General features: G+C 38.2%; 1 protein-coding gene across 5 annotated transcripts in view; it reads right to left on the bottom strand.

The window, feature by feature from the left end:
- LOC149298396 (acetyl-CoA carboxylase-like) overlaps positions 1-22,152 on the bottom strand; it is a 151,730-nt gene that overhangs the window by 79,398 nt on the left and 50,180 nt on the right. For 3 of the 5 annotated variants that reach the window (XM_089487464.1, XM_089487467.1, XM_089487468.1), the window contains 5 exons: positions 17,998-18,116; positions 6,199-6,222; positions 4,556-4,699; positions 1,917-2,019; positions 526-633 (listed from right to left, as the gene is read on the bottom strand). In XM_089487464.1, coding sequence (XP_089343590.1) covers positions 526-633; positions 1,917-2,019; positions 4,556-4,699; positions 6,199-6,222; positions 17,998-18,116 — 498 coding nt within the window. The remainder of the gene's footprint in view (positions 1-525; positions 634-1,916; positions 2,020-4,555; positions 4,700-6,198; positions 6,223-17,997; positions 18,117-22,152) is intronic. The other 2 variants (XM_089487465.1, XM_089487466.1) reach the window with 1 other exon arrangement.

The following is a 22,152-nucleotide window of genomic DNA, read 5'->3' as shown; positions in this document are numbered from 1 at the left end:
TATTCATACACTATAGTACACTATATCCATTGAGAGCAAGAGAAGACATTGACATAAAACTGTCTGCACAATCTGGCAATAAGGTTATTAGCAGCCAGCAACAGTTATTTTTTTCCTTATACCACTGATTTAAGAATGCCTCCTGTAGATTCCTGGCTACTCAAAAAGTGTACTCAAAATCTCCAATATGGAACCAGAGCCGGCCTTAATGTGCCTAAAACACTGAAATATCTATTTGGTTTAGATCTGTGCCATTATACTACACAAGTAAGACCTAGTGATTCATTAACATTAAGAGTCTTTATCTAATTCAATGTGCCAGGCCTAACTTTCAGTAAAGCATATAAGCTACTTACTGTATCCAACGACAATGCGTGTAAGTTAAGGGTAAATTGGGGGTTACATAACATTTCATACGTATATATCCATGTAAGGTAAATTGTGTGATTGTGAAGCTTTCATTAGTTAAAGCTAATGGATGAGTTTAAGAAAAAAAAGCCCCCAAATTTGTAATAGCAAACTTACCTTCCTCTGTGTGAACTCCCGGAACATGCCAGCCAATCCATCATCATCAATGTCACAATCGGTTTTGATGGCAACATTTAGGATATGGATAGGTTCATCCCTTGCATTCTGTAAGATATAAATGCTTTTTTTTTTTTTTTTTTTTACCTAGACAGAGAGTACATGCAAAACTACGACATTTTACAAATATTGGCGCCACATAGAATTCTGCACTAATATTATGTACGTTATTGTGCAAATGTTTTAAGCAGGTTTTTAAAAAAAAGCTGAAAAGTTAAAATATTTTCAAAAATATTTTTATCATTTAATACAAAGTGAGTGAGCAGAAGAAAAATCAAACATTTGGTGTGACCAACAGCATGATTTCTTCTAGGTATGCTTGCACACAGTTTTTTAAGGTACTTGGCAGGGAGGTTGTTTGAAACATCTCGGAGAACTAACCGCAGTTCTGTGGCTTTAGACAGCCTTGGTTGCTTCTCTTTCTTTATGTAATACCAGACTCAATGGTGTTGAGATCAGGGGTCTGAGGGGCCAGTCAGATGCATGGTTATGGTATTACATGATGGATAAATATCAGTCCATACTCAGCATCAAGGATACTATTAATTCTGATCGAATCCCCAACTCCATTTGCAGAAATGCAGTCCCAAACTTACAAGGAACCTCCACCAAGCTTCAATGTTGCCCCATTCTTGTACCACTCTCCAGCCCATCGCTGAACAAATGACCTTCTGCTGCATCATTCCTTGGCGGCACCTCTACATCTACAGTCCTCAGCATTGCTTATTTCTTTGTGCTTCTTGAAAAGAGCTTGGGATCTGCCTTGAAGTTTTTGCCTGGGAGAGACCTTGGTAGTGTAGTATGCAGTGCCTTGTGTCTTGTTATCGTGGTAGGTCCTGCTATGGTGAATAACATTAAAGTGACCAGCAACATCACCTTGCTACTGAGCTTGGCTGTTCGTCACCCAGATTTACAGCGCTGTTTCAGTTAATGATTGTGTTCCAACCTACATATTAATTGAAGATCATTAGCATCTGTTTGGTATAATTTGGCTAATTATATGACTACAAAATCCCTCACTTTGTGAAAGCTTACCTAGAAGAATTAATGCTGTTTTAAAGGGAAAGGGTGGTCATGCCACTTATTGATTTGATTTTTCTTCTGTTCACTCACTTTGCGTTTTGTTAAATGATAAAAATAAACTATTAGCATTTCTATTTATGAAAGCATTCTTACTTTACATACTTTTTTCACGCCTGCATAAAACTTTTGCACAGTACTATGTATATATATATATATATATATATATATATATATATATATATATATATATATATATATATATAAATATACACACACACACACTAAAACAGTAGATTAGGATTAGCTACCTTATTATCATCTTCGTCATAGAGTGAAGGATGGCCGGCCTCTGGAAAAATAGGACTTTGAGGAGGAGAATCTGAGAAGCAACTCATTATATCATCAAATAGTCTAAAATAAAAAGAAATATTTATATGTAACACATATACAACTATTTTTTTTTTATATATCGAATACAGATTTTCAAATGTTTTGTAAAATAAAATGTAAATCTAAATTAATTTAACTGTCATTTTGACTCCCGATCACATTATAGTCACATGCGAACCTGCCAAAAGATGATCTAAAATAATTGAATACATAGAAGGGAAACATGTAAAAATTTACCTTTTTGACACTTCTTTCTCAGACTTACAACAGATAATCAAATGTTAGCATAATATAAATGTCCCTTTGTTGATGCACTTAAACTGAACAATGGGCTATAAGTAGAATAATAAGTAAAGGAAGGATATTACTCTGTGGTTTTATGAAAGGTCGGGTACAAAAACTTAAAGCATTAGGAATCTATATTGTTTTAAAAACAATGTGTGGCCCCCGGCACGTAGTAAAACTTCTTGGATCCATTTCTTGAAATAATTAAAGAAAAAAAGACTAATTTATAGGTAAAAACTAGAAAGCGTCCTTCTTAAAAAAACGTTGCAGTGTTCCAATTACCCCTTATTAAGGATCTCAGGGAAAGGACTATGACGTGAGCAATGCAATTTGTGTAATCACCTTTCTTCCCAGGGGGTGTGCATTTGCACACATGGAAAGACAGATGCCACACTCATTGAATCAAGAGAAGACGGTCCCTGCTGGGGCCTACTCTGTGGCTAGGTCTAATTTTTCCTGACATTTCATTCCTCACTGTGCAAGCAGATTCTTGTGTTCCTTGCTCCCCAAAGAGTCCCCATCTCCTATTCCCAAAATGCATGCGGTGAATAATGCAAAAACAGAAGATAAGGACGAACATTAGGAGCAAGCATTCAAACGCTTTATTATGTAGGACTTGAAAGCATTGCAGCAGGCAATAGAGAGAGAAAGAGAAGCAATGTGTGAAGCTCGAATATGTTGTTTTCGCCCTTTTTATTCCTAAGGGCAGAAGCTGCCTGGGGGTATGTACAAGATGTGTAGGAAACAATCTGTCACGAAATGATAGGGATGAACACTATTAATAGTCGTAGACACCCAGTGGAACCACTGAACATCCCAAAGACCCCATCAGATATATTTCACTCTATTTCTGATTATAAGTAGTTAATATATTCAGTGAATCCCCTGCCATCTGGTAGAAATACATTCTATGGTCTTCAAGATAATTTTGCTCATGGGAAAAGACAACACTCCCAATTTACAAAATGTAAACAGAAAACAGGGAGCAGAGTTGAATTAAGCAAAACAAATCGTACCAGTCGGCAGCAAATCTGTTCTCAAAATGCTCTTTTAGCACTTTGGCCATTATTATCACTGCAGACAAAACACATCAACACATATGTACTGAAGAATCAAACTATGCATGAAGACAATATTTGGCTCTCTGTTTTCTTGTTGCTGTACAAAACATGAATAATCTATTGAAAAAGTTACTTTGAATGCATACATACAGAGCTATATCTTTATCTATATCTATAGCATGATGGCAGGAGGAAAGATTTTCCAACAAACCGATGGAATAAATCTGTATATGATATACACTCACTGGCCACTTTATTAGGTAAACCTTGCTAGTACCGTATTAAACCCCCTTTTGCCTTCATCCTTCATGGCATACTTTCTACAAGGTGCTGGAAACATTCCTCAGAGATTTTGGTCCATATTGGAGTACAGTGAACTCATTGTCATGTTCAAAAAACCAGTTTGAGATGATGTGACATGGTGCATTATCAGAAGATGGGATGCTCAATTGGTACTAACGGGCCCAAAATGTGCCAAGAAAATGTCCCCCACACCATTATACCACCACCAGCCTGAACCATTGATACAAGGCAGGATGGATCCATGCTTTCATGTTGTTTACGCCAAAGTCTGACCCTGCCATCTGAATGTCGCCTCAGTTTCCTGTTCTTAGCCGACAGGAGTGGCACCCGGTGTGGTCTTCTAATGCTGTAGAGGTTCGACATGTAGTACGTTCAGAGATGGTATTCTGCATACCTTGGTTGTAATCAGTGGTTATTAGAGTTACTGTTCACACAACTGCCACTCACTGGATATTGTCTCTTTTTTGGACCTTAGAGATGGTTGTGCGTGAAAATCCCAGTAGATCAGCAGTTTCTGAAATACTCAGACCAGCCCGTCTGGCACCAACAACCATGCCACAAAGTCACTTAAATCCCCTTTCTTCCCCATTCTGGTGCTCGGTTTGAACTTCAGCAAGTCGTCTTGACCACTTCTACATGCCTAAATGCAGTGAGTTACTGCCATGTGATTGGCTGATTAGCTATTTGTGTTGCAAGCAATTGAACAGGTGTACCTAATAAAGTGGCCAGTTATGGTAATAGCCAAAAGTGGCTCAGTAGTTTTGAATGAAAAGCAGAAAAACAAATATTGTCCACAATGGATACAGGCATAAACAATTAAAACATGTTAAAAAATGTCTTACTTCATAGTCTCTCTTGGTGGAACGCATCTAATAATAATAATAATTGCATTTTGCACCTAAAATTACCTGACAAAGTCCTCAAACGTCCGGAAGGCCACCATACCACCCATTCGTTGACAAGGAGGAGTGAAAGAAGTATCCAGCAGGACATCACTGACACTGGCAACATGAACCATCCCATAGTGATTAAGATTAGAAGAGAATGACATTCTGAATGGCAAGATAAGAGTGTGAATTAGTAAAACAACATATGCATTCATATACTTCTGTTTCAACAAAAGTATAAAAGTAAAATAACATGGACAATGTCCATAGTTGCATACCTACAGCTAAAAGATAATTTGGCATCATATATCTATACCACACACACACATATATATATATATATATATATATATATATATATATATATATATATATATATATATACACACACACACACTCAGTTAGAATAACATCTAACAAATACTTTTACATATTTTTTACAAGGTAAAAAATATGACTAAAATGACCATAAATTGAAGGACAGGAAGGGTCCTTAAATAAATATTTGTTAAACTGAATCCAGTATGAAGCACATTTGTAATCAGCAACCGCTGCCAACACTATTTGTACAACCTCATTCCATTGTTCAGCTGGCTAGAGCTATCTTGTTTCCTTTTGAATATTGAACAGCCTTGAGTTGTTGAGTGAAATAGAACCAGAGAAACAAAATTATAGAAAATGTACTCTACATACATGCAGGAAATGAGTAAAAATTGAAAAAAAAAATATAATTGTGTATGCTGGGATGCTGCAAAGATTAAACATAATAGGTTTTTTTTTACTAAAATATTCTAGCTCTCTACTAGTCATTTTTTAAAAGGTAGATGCAGTAAAGAAAATTATAGTGCATATTGCCCTAAAACCATTTTATTTCTGAAATGCAATGGCCAGCGGAAAGGATTTATCAACAAGGGCATTATCTGGTATTGTAACCTGTTATTCCTATATTGTATAATTACTCTCCCTCGCATTGATTTTCACCATGTGTGGATTTGAGATATAATGCACATTTTAATTCTCTGTGTTCCAAGAAATATCATTATTGCTTATGTGTAGTTAATTTCAGATCACACATAATTAGTTACTGTTCACACCCACAAATCCAGAAATACAAGAAATCAGCCATTGTTATATTCAAGAGAAATCATTAAAAATAGGTTTTGCAGCAATATGTCATGTGTTTTCTTCATGTTAACGTCATTGATTATAATCATTATTGAGGGGGGTAATAAAATGTGATGTAAATTGAGATTATATGCCAAATAGAACACATGATATTCTTGAGTGCCAATTTTGGTAAGGTTACAATTATTAATCAATTTACAAGCTATGGAATTTACAGATATGAGATGAAATTCCCATAGATTATTATATATATATATATATATATATATATATATATATATATATATATATATAGCAACCTACAAATGTGTGAAATATTTTGCACTATATACATGGTCATGTAAAAAAAAACCAAAAAAAAATAACTTTTTTTTTTTTTTGGCTTTCACCGTATAACTTACTTAAAATAGATTCTACTATGTGCTAAAGCAACACTGGATATAGCCAGAAATGAATCTAAAATCTAGAAGCCATTTGTTACCAAGCAATTGCCAATCACATCGGACATGCAGAAATTGAGAAGAAGCCAAATGCCATACCTGTTAAGTGTGGGGATGTTCCCTCTGTAATCAAACAACCACAGTTAATTAGTTGCTGGTTAGTGGAAGCCTCATTATAAAGAAAAGCCTTTAGAAACTAGAGCTGGGAGTTCACATTCAAATGAGTAATGTAATAATCTAACAATTTATGCAAACAATGGAATGCTCAATGTAACATACATGTTTAGCTTGTAGGTTTCTTTAAATATTTTTTAGCAGATGGCAAAAGCAAAAAAAAAATAAAAAAAATAATGTATCACCAAAAAAATAAGTTCATACAAATTCAGCATAGTGTACTACCAGCTAAAGGTGGATGTTTTAAGACATCTTTTTATGTTCCTAGAATTGTGTTTCATAACAGCCATGGGTTGCGGATATCTGAACGTGTAATTTTTTTCTTTAGATATTTTTTGGGGGATACTGTTCCTTTAAGTAATTACACAGCTAATGATAATAAGAACTCCCAGATCCTTTCTAGCTTCTCCAGCAAAGAATCATATTGCTCAACATCATGATTTCAATAACAGGAAGAAAAAAAAAGAAATTGCGATTTTCAAGCAACATGAGGAAGCACAAGAATACAGTTAGTATATTTGAAAACCATATACACTTTGAACATTTAATCAGGTTCTAAAATTATGCATTTGGTAAATCCTCTACATAAAAACCGTAAGAATGTGTACAGTATGATCACACTATGTAATGCTATTGTAAATAAATAAAATCTTTGGATCTGTACACAGATTAATCTAAACTTTAATTGACGGTATGGAAATCCACCTCCAGGGGCGGGTTGGCACAGGGGGCAATCGCCCACTGGGCCAGTTCAAAATTGTTCACAGAGTCGGTCCGACCTAGAATGGGCCAGTCGAGATTGTACAAGCCCTTTGTGAATCATTTTGGGCCAACCTGGGGAACACAGAAAGGTCGCGTAACGTTGCCTTACCTGAAAGCTAGGCGGTAAAGGCTATGCTGCTAGCACGTGAATGTGTATGTGTGAGTATGAGCACAAACTGGTATATGTGAGTGAGAAGGATTGTGTGTTAGTATGTGTGTATGTAGGTGTCTGTTAGTATGCGTAAGTGTGCATTAGTGTAAGGGTGAGTGTGTATGTGTGTTAGCACAGTGCATTTCTGAGTTACAGGTGGGGGTGGGGCTTATACAAGTTTATAATAGTTAATGGAATTGAAGTCATTGTATAAGAAAAGGCCGGGTTGTAATGTCAGATAATAGATATCAACATCTACTATATCAATTCAATGGAGTATTAGAGCTTAAATGGATAGATTTTTACATATGCATTGCAGAACATAAAACCTTATCCCAGTATTTGACACAAAAAAAATTGTTGTTTTTTTAGTACCAATGCATATTATTAGCTGCAAAAGCAAAACTAAAATAAAGGTCAAATATTTATTTTACAAAGGCGTAAACACACATGAAAAGAAACATCAGTTGACACCACTGTACTACAGTAGTTGGCTGTACTACATTGGCAGTAGTGACAGAAACCCGTATTAAGATCAAATCAGAAATTTTCCTTTGGATTCATAAGATATGCATTGTCTAGGCCGTGTGAAAAGCACATCCAGTGTTGTGATGGTCACTAAATGTGTGAGTGGTGTTAGTGACAGAATACAGTGCCTTGCAAAAGTATTCTCCCTCCTTGGCATTTTATCTATTTTGTTGCATTACAACCTGGTATTAAAATTGATTTGGATTTCATGTAATAGACACACACACAAAATAGTTAAAACTGGTGAAGCGAAATGAAAATAACTAAAAACAAAAAAGTAGTGCATGCTTTTGTATTCATCCCCTTTGCTATGAAGCCTCTAAATAAGATCTGGTGCAACCAATTACCTTCAAAAGTCACATAATAAAGTCCACCTGTGTGCAATCTAAGTGTCACATGATCTCAGTATATATATATATATATATATATATATATATATATACACACACACACACCTGTTCTGAAAGGTCCCAGAGTCTGCAACACCACTGAGTAAGGGGCACCATCATTCAAGCGGCACCATGAAGACAAGGAGCTCTCCAAACAGGTCAGGGTGCCCAGTGCCCAAACTTTGAACATCCCCCAGAGCACCATTAAATCTATTATTAAGAAATGGAAAGAATATGGCACTACAACAAACCTGCCAAGTGAGGGCCACCCAGCAAACTTGACTTTCTATTATGATGCGACTCCTAAGCAATTTAGTTGGAGTTAAACTTTCGTTTCCCCCACCCCATATAGTAGACTTGAACAAATGTTAAGTGTATCCCAGTTTGAAGCAAAAGGTAAATAAACTTATCTTAAATAAAATGGACCAACATATTCTGCAGCCCTATATAATGATATATGGTTTTAAAGTTCTAGATGTGGCTGCTTGTAGCTACCCTCCCTTATTCTGCGAAACCCCAAGAACATCTATATTTTCCCATATTAGACATTACCATGCTCAAACATATAATCAGAAAGACTGCCACTGCATAACTAGTTTATTCTATCAACAGAGTGGTTTATAATTATGCACAGGCATCGAAAAGAGAAACATACAGATATGCATAATGTAAGTTGTGAGTGGATGATTACGCCACACTTTATAACCTCCCAAATTGATTTTTTTGGTTTTTGCGCAGAAAGCAGAGACTAATGGGGTGTAGAGAAGACCAGGGGAGAGGTTCACTAGTAACATATTCCTTACTGAGAATTTAATGATGTAGACATTGCTGTATGTATAAGTAAAATTTCATGACAAAATGAAGCATGTAAGCTCTGAAACACAGAGGCATCATAATATTAAATATGTACGTACCACTTCATCAAATATGTTATAAATGTATCTGTGCATTTAAAAAAAAAAAAAAACTTTCTTTTTTCTTTTTGCTAGCTTTCATTTATCACACAAAATAGTAGCACCGATTCCGGGAGAAGATGAATGAATGTTTTGAATCGTTTGCACACTCCAGCAGAGATATGTACGAAAACACTTTTTCACATTTACAATAAAAACCATGAACAGTTCATAAATAATGGTATTGTCGTTGCTACTTTTTGCACATTAGCATATTAAAAAAATATATATATGCTGTTGGGTTAAAAGTACCGGTACGTAAATGCACAAAGAATTTACCTTTCAAAATGGACATTTATTAATATAATTAATCGTGTTGCCTTTTTCTTCTGTAGTGTCTACCAAGCAATTTTTTAGCCAGGGCTATATCTTCCATGTAACGATATCTGCCTACAAAAAAAAGCCAATACAAACTCCCAGTACTGATCTAACGACTGACAAAGACCTGTTCTCTTTCCAATATTGACACGTCTCCCCCTTCTCTCTCGACCCAAAATCTCGCTATCCTCATAGACAAATTTCACTCCAGTAGCTTCTGCACAAATCTTTCAGCAACATGCACACAAAACGTTATTCCTCTACCCCTCTATTATGGAAGACTAGGACTAAGAACCGACTGGCTACTTCCAGCTGTGATAGTGAGTGCCAGGCACCGAGAAAGCCTTTTGAAATTGGGCAGCTAAGCGAGAAGAGAGAAGGTTGGCTCCGTAACACACGTGTACTTATTGCTTGGAAAGGGCAGTGGGGCTGCATCTCACTTCATCTTCTCAGGAACAAAGATTCAAAGACAACAAGGGACAGAGGGAAACAGGCTTAACAAAAGAAAGCTTAGGCATTGAAGAGGGTAAAGACATTTGTCACACAAATGCCGCCTTAACACATACAGTGAGTTATTTAAATTTATATTTCAGTGCCCAAGTCAGTAACAATAAAATTAATAAGGAGCACCGAGTTGTAAAGAAAGTAAATAATTATTGGTACATTAGATCCTAAGAGGAATTGAGCCACCAGACACCTCCCAGCATCAACACAGCACACACCTTGCCCAAGGTTTTCCGAGACCGATGACTTAATTAACACGTCATAATATTTCCTTTTACCTTCACTAAATCACCAATAAAACACAATGAAATTTAACATGATAAAAATGTATCTATGATTAGCAAATACTATACTGTAATGAGAAATGATTCATCATGCACCCAAGCCCTAAATCACAGGAGCTTTGTGCAAACCCAGCAATTAAGGGGAAATGCCAGAATCGCACATTTCGGGCGTGATATAAAGGGTGTCGTGCTTGACAAATGGGTGCCTTTGTGTTTAGACAATGATCTGTCCTACTCCGTTCTATATTAAATATCGTAGAAGAAAAACGGATGATCAATTTTCATAAGTGCCAAACGAACCTGTGCCTTTTCTGAAATAGCAGTTTTTTCGAAATATAATATAATGTATTGTTGATGTTGATCACGAGAATATTCAAGTGACATCGTGTTTGCAAACTTTAGAAATCTTTTTTATGATGTTTCCCACATTTTAGTTGCCAAGTTCCTTTTGCTCCAAATCCCAGCACCAGGATGGCTTGTGGAAACGGATACTCAACAAATGTAAATTTCATAGAAGTTTGAATTGATTTGGGAATTGAGCTTTGGAGGAAGAATGCCAAAAGGGATGAAGATAAGATAAATATGTGTTACCAATTTATATATACACACAAACACAATTACCTGTGTGTGCTTTTTTAATGTAACAAACAGCTTCGGCCCATGTTGACAGTCCTATCATATCAGCGCTACACTGACCGTAACTCATACTTAATTTTGTAGACCAATAAAATGAAGTGAGTTTCCATACATCTAACTCTAGTTAGACTTGTTTAGACTATAAATTATTCAAACATATATTCATTAAAGTTGCTTAATTTTGTTGAGTTAGCATTGTACTTGGTAATAAATCTGTTTATTGATCAACAACATATATACACACACATATATATATATACACACATATATATATATATATACACACATATGACAGATGAGCATCACTGGAGTTTGTTTGTAATCTTTTAAAGTTTGTAAGTTGGTTTGAGTAGGGCTCTCCCTGTTTCTGTAAGTAGAGTTGTTACGATAGGGGATTAGCTCCAGCGGTGCAATGCTTTCTTAGCATGCGATAGGTAGCGGAATAGTTACCCGCATTCTCCAAGCGTTAGTTGTGGTTTTCTTCCCCGTTCTGATTTTCTCCCTCACATTTCAAAGCTCTCTTCAAACCCACCTCATATTACCTTTCCGCATAACACTCTCAGCCAGCATCCTGTCTAAGCCATCTGAATAACAACCTCAACAGCGCATCCTGACCCGACCAACTCAGTCCTATCCTACTGTTTTACTTCCCCCTTAACCGATTGTAAGCTCACAAGATCAGGGCCCTCTTCTCTTTCTATACCAGTTTTTTTATTGTGCTTTAGTAGAAGAATTATTATACACTCATCTACAGACACCAGACAAGCCAGAAGTTGTTTTTCCCTCAGAAATCTCATGGTGCTGCCACAACCACAAGGGAACTCTGTAAAGCGCTATGGAATCTGCTGGTGCTATATAAAGAAATGCAATGTAACGTAACATAATGTAATGTTATGTTTTATACTACCTGTTATGCCCTGTTTATGTTTGCCCATTGTACAGTGCTGCAGAACATAATAGCACTAGGGCGGCCGTATCAGCCATGTTTCCCAGGACACATATAAGGAGGTATAACTGGCTAGTTGGTTCCTTCCATGAGTCTATACAACCCCATACTGCTGGTCAGCAATATGTAAAAATTGATGTATACGTGTCCCGGAAAACATGGCCGATGTGGTCACCCTATGTAAGAATAAAAAATAATCATAAATGAGAATTATCGAATTAAAAAATGTACATTTTGTATATAATATTTCCTGGAAAATTCTATGGTAAGCGGTGAAGCACTCAGAGCGCTGGCCGAGTGAACATAAATATATTCATTACAACAGATTATAGGGATGAATGTAGGCAAACAGTGACTGACTGTACATCCATCTGCATTTCAAACTATGTACTGATGCTTAAATATTATGGAAAAAAAATATTTATGCAAGCGGGCGTTCTCTATAAGCCCATATATCGACAGGAGATGTTTTTTTATACAGATAACACTTATTTAAGAAATGTAAAAAAAAACTCTCCCAGAAAACAACTAACAGCAAAACCCTGTAAAGCTACTTAAAACAGGCAACCGAGAAGAAACAAAGCGGCAACGCAATAAGTCTGAAAATCAGTTACAAGAAATAATGTTTAAAATAAAAACTTAATATATTGTCAGAAGATCTGGCGAAAAGGCGGATTTAAATTATAATTCAATTCAATCTACCTTCCAACGAGCACAAATGTGCATACCAAACAATATGGAATGGGAAATGTAAATGAGAAAATAATGCTGGCAGAACTCGCTGCAGAGAGAGTTTCTATAATTAGTAATCATTTTCAGAAGGAGCCCGTTAAATCACAAGGCACTTCGGCAACTCTATGTATGATCGCTGGTTTAAATAAACCCGTTATTTAACACATGGCGCTCGGCTACCTTGAAGGCCCTACATAACATTCATTTGTCCTTCCTGCGATGCAATGTGCGCAGATCTCCTCTAAAAATCAAGAAAGCGAAGGGATGAATGGCAAAAGGCAACGAAAAGATAGTGAGCGCAGAATGGGGATCATTATGCGGAAATTGTATGAAAATGGGACTGCATTATTTTAAAGTGTGTAAAGAGTGGGGGGGAAGCAGATGGGCCCAGCTGTATGTCCTATTCCCGTTCTGATTACTTTCCTCGTGTGCAGCTCATTTATTCATCGCGAGCGAGCCCCTTCCTAAAAAACATTGCACTAAAATTAATGGACTGCTGCTCCGCAGAGAAAACTGCACTCGAAGACTGGGCCTAGCAAAGAATTAAGCAAAAGAAGAATGTTTCATGTCACGAGGGAAGGAACGGAAAAAATGTTGTTTTGGGGTTTTTTTTTTTAATTAAAAAAAAAAAACAAAAAACTTTTTCACTGAAATGCACCATAATCTGAACATAGAAATGTTTCAGAAACAGCACTTTGCCTGCAATATATTACATAAATAAGTACAGAACAAAAAAAGTGATGCACGTCAAGTGCTTTAATTAAATGTTAACTATCTCCCGATTTCACACGCAAGTTTATATTTCTGAATATATGTCAGGTGTTATAAACAGAAGTCTCTCTCCTCTCGGACAATGAGGCGTTAGGGATGAAACCCCATGTTTCAGACTTTATGAACTTAAAGGTTTTAGTATAGTTGAGTAACATATACGCATAATACCGTACCGTTTTTTTGCCTAGGGCTTCGTCCTTTATTTGAAAATTATTTGGAGGAGGTTTGAATAAGAACATTTTTATTTTAAAATATAATTTAATTGATATGTAAATAGATATGTAAAATCTCTTGCATCGCTCATTCACGAATATGTTGCAGTTTCCCCCAAAAACGGAGCAGAAAGCAGAAAGCTACCAAAAATCTAAAGGCGGCCATTCGGATCTTCAAGAATAAAATTAAGTATTTTAGCAGAAGGGCTATTAGTTGCAGATCTATGATTAGGTGACACTGCCGTTAAGACAAAATATTTTTACAAACGTCATTAACGTCCATGTAATGTAGTTTACTGGAACGGTTTGCCTTTTAAGAAGGCCTCTGGAATATACATCTCACATTGACTGGTGGAATAATTTCATGATAGGGTTTATCTGTATAACCCATAACCCAAGTCGCCAAGTTCATGCACAGGCTGCCGTTTTCCAAACCTGGGAGGCAATTAGATCAACCAATTGTCAATGCATTTTTTTTATGTTTCTACCAAGGTGGACAATTCTCTTGACTATGAAATAGATAAAGTAAGCTATTAGGGTCACCGAATGCATTCACAAGCCACCAAATATTTATCTGGCAAGCATGGATGAACACTGCCATCTAGTGTCCACTACAAGTATATTTACACAGGAAAGCAGGTGTGGAATCTTTGCTCCTAAAACTAGAACAATTCTAGGTTAGATATTATATGGGGGTAACCTAAATATAAATTATCAGGTGGTTAGGAGGGCAAAAAAAAAAAAAAGCAAACACCAATAATATTACTTAATATGGGTGCAAAAAGCTATAATGTACCCTCTTAGATTTGCTTGCTTGCTTGCTTACTCCCTTGACAAAGGCATTGCTTGTCGAAAGGTGTGTGAATTGCCTTTGTATAATTATGTTAGCATTATTGGTGCTATGTGCCATGCTTATTATATTTATTCACTTACATTTTTTTTTTTATTAAAGCATTTTGATATTTACTTTATTTGTCGCACGAACCTCTCTTCAATGCTAATCTAAACACGTGCCATGCTTCTGGCTAGAATGGAACTACACTTAAAAAAAAAAAAAAAAGGCTATTTTTTTTATAGAAATACCTGTATTCAACTTAAATTTAGATTTGAGAATGAGATTCCTAAAGTAACAACCTCATTTGATGAATTCTAAAGCAGTGCTTGATGATGATCTTTGGAAAGACTTTAAAGCCAAAGGGGTCCAAAGGTAGAGTTGTGGTTTCAACGTCCTTACTTATCTATATATTATAAAAAGGTTCAACCTTGGTGAGCTTCTGCCGCTAGATTATTTTGGCTGACCCTGTGTAATTCATAGTTAAATTAGTAAGATTTCTTTAAGAACGTGTTACCCATTGAATTATTCACTATACATGGCCAGCTTGGCCCTTCTTCCTGGAAAACTCCAGTGTTGGCCCTTTATGATGAAAAGTTGAAACCATAATTCCTCTGCCAGTCTTTCTTTGGTTAATAAACCCTATTGAGGAAATTTAGATGAACTGTTCAGAATTATGAGATGGTCAACAAAACCATTTAAGGAGAGAATATTTTAAAGAGAGCACGGTTAGAATCGGGTTTATTTATTCTGATTACTGTGCGCTATAATGACGATATTAGGACATTATGCCATGTATATTCAAGTCAATTCAAGTAAATCTTCATATACAGAATTCTACAGATGCCATGAGTTTAGATTAAGAAAAATGTTACAGTCTGGAGCTGAAATGGTTTTTTTTATTGCAATAATTATGGGATATTTATTTATGCTATTTTATTGATATATTCATAACAAACACGTATGGCTAAACCAAAGGGAGAAACGGTGGTGTATCACAGCAACCTACAAAACATTCATGCTGACTACGCACAATTCTGTACCAGAATGTTTTTGCATTAAATGTTTCATCAATGGCTCAGCAATTTTTGTGCTCGGTCGATTTAAGTAAAATTGTACATCGTCATAGTACATTGATACATACTAAGCAGTATGTTGAGGCAGAAAAAAAAATCTGATTACATTTAGAGTTGGGAAGGATTTTTTCATTTTTTTTTTCCATCAAGGCAGAATTGCATGTTTGTAAAATTGACATTTAACAGCTAATGGCGCCCACCATCAGCTTTGAACAATCAAATACTTATGTAAATGTTTTTGCCTTGAAGTATATGGAACAATGAATTTTTCTCCAATCGCACACACTTAATGTATTAAAAAAAATAGAAAGTGGCTCCCTTTTTTTCAACTTCGATAAGAAGACATGGTTTTCAATTGCACTACATCAGGTTTTGAAGTAGCCCCCGTCTCTCAGCTATCTGACATTATGAATTAGACTGCCTATCAAGGGTTTCAAATCATGGCAAGAGCCCATGGGGAGGTTTTCAAACAGAACATGCTTTACTTGTTGCATAGAAATTTCTTATGCACAGAGATGATACCAGTCTTAACGCATTTACCCACAAATCAAGGAGAAGTCGTCTGCTGCCTGCCTGCCTGCCTGCCTGCCTGCCTGGTAGCAACCAAGCAAATTCAAATAAAGGACACATTAAAATAAAGAAACGTGGTATCACCAGTGGGGAGCTGAGGATGGCTGCCTCTGTTTTTCCCCCCACCATCCATGGAGTAAGGTGGACAACTGGCCTCTATGCCCAAGTACTTTTTTTGGTGATACATGTCCTGGCTTTGGACAATTCAAATTTCCATGTGCTTAAAACATCAAACTAACTTAATAAAAAGCAATGCAACAGTCATTTCAAAGAATGCCTCAAAAAAGCAGGTATTTATTTTGCAAAAGTCCATATTCAGCAAACCTTGTAACATGTGATGGTTATGCACATGTGATTTGCATAATAGGTCTAGTATTACCACAATATGCAGTATGTCTCACGACATACGTTTGGTCACTAGGTACGAAACCTAATGCAGTGACACCACAGCATGATTCTTCAGATTTCATAAACACATCTTCCTACAGTGTAGATGCAAATATGAATAAAGTACACTAGAATTCAGACAATAAAATACATAGATATGCACAACCTACATCACATACATTTGCTTGTGAGTACTGACTACTTGTTAATAGCTAAAGGAATTACTTATTGATTTGTAACACACACACACACACACATATTTTGTGTTTTTGTAAGCAGGACATCAGATTGGATACAGAAGTGGACATTATCACTTGTGGTATTTAATTTTCCAGTCTCCTACAGCTATCAACCGTACAACCAGGATCATTTATGCAAATGCTCTTATTGTCACTATTGTGATGGTATCAAATCCTAATCTCAGCCCATGTAGGAAGTTGCAGCTCCTTCCTGGACTGTGCACGCGTTATTTTACAAGACTGCGCTATGTGAGCCATGCAGTTACTCTGTAAAGCGGTTTATAACATGTCATCAGGCAGTTCCCAAGTTAAAATAATAAAAGTAACATTATATTATATATATATATATATTTAACCATTGCAGATACATGTAAGAATCAGAACTTATACTGCAATAACACAACCAAGGATGTAATCAACCAAATAGCAAAACTAAATATTTTCTTGATCTCTTGATAGATAACCTTGAAGAAATTATGAAACCTAGTTTGGAAGGATCTTCATTTGCCACTTTTGTAATGTAATTTCACCGATACTCAAGAGACAGCAAACACGAAAAACCAAGGTACAGGCTCCAATTCAGCACAGAACTTTCACCCGGCTGTTTCTGTTACATCATTATTTTACAAAACGTGAGAGAAACAAACGAAATCCAAATCACTGTGTAAACAAGTGTTTCTGCATAGAGGTGTATTTTAAACTCAATTTTGTAGGGGCAAAGTAGCCAAAGTCAAAATCATTCTTGTACTATCCTGGATAGACAGAATTGAAAAATCTATCAGTACTGAGATAGTTAGGTCCGGCCCTAGACCACATTGCACCCCAGACAAGAAGTCCTTTTGTCACCCACCCCAGTACACTCAATGTCTTTTTAAATACATGTAGAATAATAATATAGGAATAGATCCCCTGTGCACGTCCCCAACACATTGCTTCCACTGCACCCCTGTCATGTACCAGACTCCCTTCTACATGGTTGAGGGCAGTTTCTGTGGTGACCCCAGACACCTGCTTACCTCGTCTGGAACTAAGATTGGCCCTGCTGTTAAGCTTTGATCAGTAAAATGGTCCTAGGGAAGAGCTATTAAGGGGTGTAATTTGGTGAATTCTGTCCAATAATGTTTTATAAATTAAGATACCCCTCCATTAAGTATTAATATTTTGGGGCTTCTAAGCCTTTGTTGCAACAACCACCTTCTGTCTCGTTCTTCCTTGACTTCCCAATAGATTGTAAGCTCACAAGAGCAGTGCCCTTCTGTACATGTGCTAATGATGTCAATTTTGCATATTTTGTGATTTAAATGTGATATTGTTCATTTATACTCTGATCTAATAGAGCTAAGGAAACAGCTGGTGCTCCTTAAATAAAATGTAATGTAAACATCTTAAATGATGACACGAGTTACACGATGACACTTCGACAAGCATACTAACCTGTTTGGATGGGAGGTTGGCAGCATGAACTGGAATTCAACAACACAAGTGTTATCCTTTAGTTGGCGGTGCTGCACGCTATTTAGTTCATAAGCAATGTATGCCCTCCGAACATACACCTAAATAAAAAAGTAATAATTAGGACGTTCCAAGACAGCGGCGAGAGGGAGAGCAAAGAGCTGCTCGGCACATGGTGTCATTTACCAACCCTCAGCGACAGGGGCCCAAAGCAGTACTAGACCACTGAGCTTTCTGTGCTAGAAGGAAAGAATATCAGAGGACTAAATAGACTATATATTAGGGCTGAAACAACTAATCGATAAAATCGATAATAATCGATTATGAAAATCGTTGGCAACGAATTTCATCATCGATTAATCGAATCGATTTTTATCGATTATAAAAAGAGGGTTTTTTTGCAGAGCAAATGCTCTGAAAAACTCCTCTCCTTATAATAATCCGATCTCAAACAGAGATCGGATTATAACACCGGAATCCAGATCCCCCGCAACGCTGCAGGAGACCTGGATTCCCCTCACTGTCGGCCGGTCTCTCACTTCCGTCTCTCTCCCCCCTCCCATACACCCCTCTGACTCCTCCCCCTCCCATACGTCACTCTGCCTCTCTACCCGGCTCCGTTACTGACAAGGACTTTCACTGCAGCTTCATAGAAGCCACAGTGTAAGTGAAGGGCAGTAACGGAGGCTGTCTGTGCGATGCAGACACTCACAGGCTGACAGAGAATCATCCTCTGTGTCAGCTGGTGGGGGTCTGCATCGCACAGACAGCCTCTGTTACTGTCAGTAACGGAGCCAGGTAGAGAGGCAGAGCGGTGTATGGGAGGGGGGAGGAGTCAGAAGGGTGTATGGGAGCCACCCTCCCATACACCACTGTGGCTCCTCCCCCCCAGAGAGGATGATTTTCTCTCAGCCTGTGAGTGTCCGTTACTGCACTTCACTTACACTGTGGCTTCTATGAAGCTGCAGTGAAAGTCCTTGTCTAGTGAAGATCCGTTGCTGACAGGAGGCAGAGTGGAGTATGGGAGGGGGAGGAATGGAGTATAGGAGGGGGAGGAGCCAGAGTGGAGTATGGGAGGGGGAGGAGCCAGATTTGTATGGGGAGAGGGGAGGAGCCAGAGTGGTGTATGGGAGGGGGGAGGAGGCAGAGTGAAGTATGGGAGGGGGGAGGAGGCAAAGTGGTGTATGGGAGGGGGAGGAGGCAAAGTGATGTATGGGAGGGGGAGGAGGCAAAGTGATGTATGGGAGGGGGAGGAGGCAGAGTGGAGTATGGGAGGGGGAGCAGGCAGAGTGGAGTATGGGAGGGGGAGGAGGCAGAGTGGAGTATGGGAGGGGGAGGAGCCAGAGTGGTGTATGGGAGGGGGAGGAGGCAGAGTAGTGTATGGGAGGGGGAGGAGCCAGAGTGGAGTATGGGAGGGGGAGGAGCCAGAGTGGTGTATGGGAGGGGGAGGCGGCAGAGTGGAGTATGGGGGGGAGGAGCCAGAGTGGTGCATGGGAGGGAGAGGAGCCAGAGTGGTGTATGGGAGGGGGAGGAGCCAGAGTGGTGTATGGGAGGGGGAGGCGGCAGAGTGGAGTATGGGGGGGAGGAGCCAGAGTGGTGCATGGGAGGGGGAGGAGCCAGAGTGGTGCATGGGAGGGGGAGGGGCCAGAGTGGTGTATGGGAGGGGGATGAGCCAGAGTGGTGTATGGGTGAGTTATAGTGGTGTATGGGGGGTATTATGAATTTCAGGGAATATAGGGGGTATATGGCATATCGATATTAGGCATATCAGGGGGTCATAAAACATCTGGGGGTAAAAGGTATATCAGGGGGCTCAGTTGCATATCACTGGCATATAAGGAGTATAAGGCATATCAGGGGCACAGTGGAATCTGGCATATAAGAGGTATAAGGCATATATGGGGGCAGAGTGGCAAGCTGGGGGTCTGATGTGCATAACCGGGGGCAGTTTGGTAAATAAAAAAAATTTAAATAAGGCTTTTTTTCCTCATAGTTTTTATTAAATATGAAAAATAGTTAACATATGAATTAATATTTACTAATAACTTTGTATTAAAACCTAGTTTGAGAAACACTGTGTTTGGGTCCTTGTAGCTTTTATTATTATGTCAGTAAAATAAGAAGCTGAATAGCGAGAGGCCATTGCAATAAAGAGATGAAAGTGTAAATTGTACGTTTTTTATTACATTATTTTACATTTAAAAAAATTGCTTTTTTTTATCCGATTAATCGATTAATCGAAAAAATAATCGGCCAACTAATCGATTATTAAAATAATCGTTAGTTGCAGCCCTACTATATATCACTATAAATAATATAAATTCTGCACACACTCACTATCATTAAAATCACGTCATAAAAGTATTGTTATCGTTTTCTTTAGCATATTAGCCCTCTCAATAACAAATGTCAAATGTCACAAAAATGTTTTCTACATGTGAATTTTTTTTATTATTTTAACTTTGCTTTAAAGTTGAAGTACCTGAATGTGTAAAAAGCTCAGTTTAATCTCTTTAGCATATAGTACCGACAACACTCCAACAATACTTCATCAACTCCCAACATAATGTCAGTTTATATTCAACCCTCCTTATACTGAGATATCCAGAGCTCAGCACACAAATCGAATCATACTCTAGGAACTATACTATGATTGAACCTTCACCTTAAGATGTACCCAGTGCAACCAACAAATTCCATGGTGACATGCCTTTTATACAGTATCTCACAAAAGTGATAACACCCCTCACATTTTTGTAAATATTTTATTATATCTTTTCATGTGACAACACTGAAGAAATGACATTCTGCTACAATGTAAAGTAGTGAGTGTACAGCCCGTATAACAGTGTAAATTTGCTGTCCCCTCAAAATAACTCAACACACAGCCATTAATGTCTAAACCTTGGCAACAAAAGTGAGTACACCCCTAAGTGGAAATGTCCAAATTGGGCCCAAACTGTCAATATTTTGTGTGGCCACGATTATTTCCCAGCACTGCCTTAACCCTTTTGGGCATGGAGTTCACCAGAGCTTCACAGATTGCCACTGGAGTCCTCTTCCACTCCTCCATGACGACATCACAGAGCTGGTGGATGTTAGAGATCTTGCTCTCGCCCACCTTCATTTTGAGGATGCCCCACAGATGCTCAATGGGGTTTAGGTCTGAAGACATGCTTGGCCAGTCCATCACATTTACCCTCAGCTTCTTTAGCAAGGCAGTGGTCGTCTTGTAGGTGTGTTTGGGGTCGTTATCATGTTGGAATACTGTCCTGCGGCCCAGTCTCCGTAGGGAGGGGATCATGCTCTGCTTCAGTATGTCACAGTACATGTTAGCATTCATGGTTCCCTCAATGAACTGTAGCTCCCCAGTGCCGGCAGCACTCATGCAGGCCCAGACCATGACACTCCCACCACCATGCTTGACTGTAGGCAAGACACACTTGTCTTTGTACTCCTCACCTGGTTGCTGCCACACACGCTTGACATCATCTGAGCCAAATAAGTTTATCTTCGTCTCATCGGACCACAGAACATGGTTCCAGTAATCCATGTCCTTAGTCTGCTTGTCTTCAGCAAACTGTTTGCGGGCTTTCTTGTGCATCATCTTTAGAAGAGACTTCCTTCTGAGACAACAGCCATGCAGACCAATTTGATGCAGCTTGCGGCGTATGGTCTGAGCACTGACAGGCTGACCCCCCACCCCTTCAACCTCTGCAGCAATGCTGGCAGCACTTATCCTATTTCCCAAAGACAACCCTCTGGATATGACGCTGAGCAGGTGCACTCAACTTCTTTGGTTGACCATGGCGAGGCCTGTTCTAAGTGGAACCTGTCCTGTGTAACCGCTGTATGGTCTTGCCCACCGTGCTGCAGCTCAGTTTCAGGGTGTGGCAATCTTCTTATAGCCTAGGCCATCTTTATGTAGAGCAACAATTCTTTTTTTCAGATCCTCAGAGAGTTGTTTGCCTTGAGGTGCCATGTTGAACTTCCAGTGACCAGTATGAGAGAGAGTGTGAGAGCAATAGCACCAAATTTAACACACCTGCTCCCCATTCACACCTGAGACCTTATAACACTAACATGACATGACACAGGGGGAGGGAAAATGGCTAATTGCACCCAATTTGGACATTT

Source organism: Sceloporus occidentalis, unplaced genomic scaffold (genome assembly GCF_023333645.1).
Source record: "Sceloporus occidentalis isolate IW3139 unplaced genomic scaffold, rSceOcc1.0.p SCAF_33, whole genome shotgun sequence".
In the NCBI taxonomy this organism is placed as follows: Eukaryota; Metazoa; Chordata; class Lepidosauria; order Squamata; family Phrynosomatidae; genus Sceloporus; species Sceloporus occidentalis.
The sequence above is the reverse complement of the archived record's forward strand: the minus strand, read 5'-3'. Positions and strand labels throughout refer to the sequence as shown.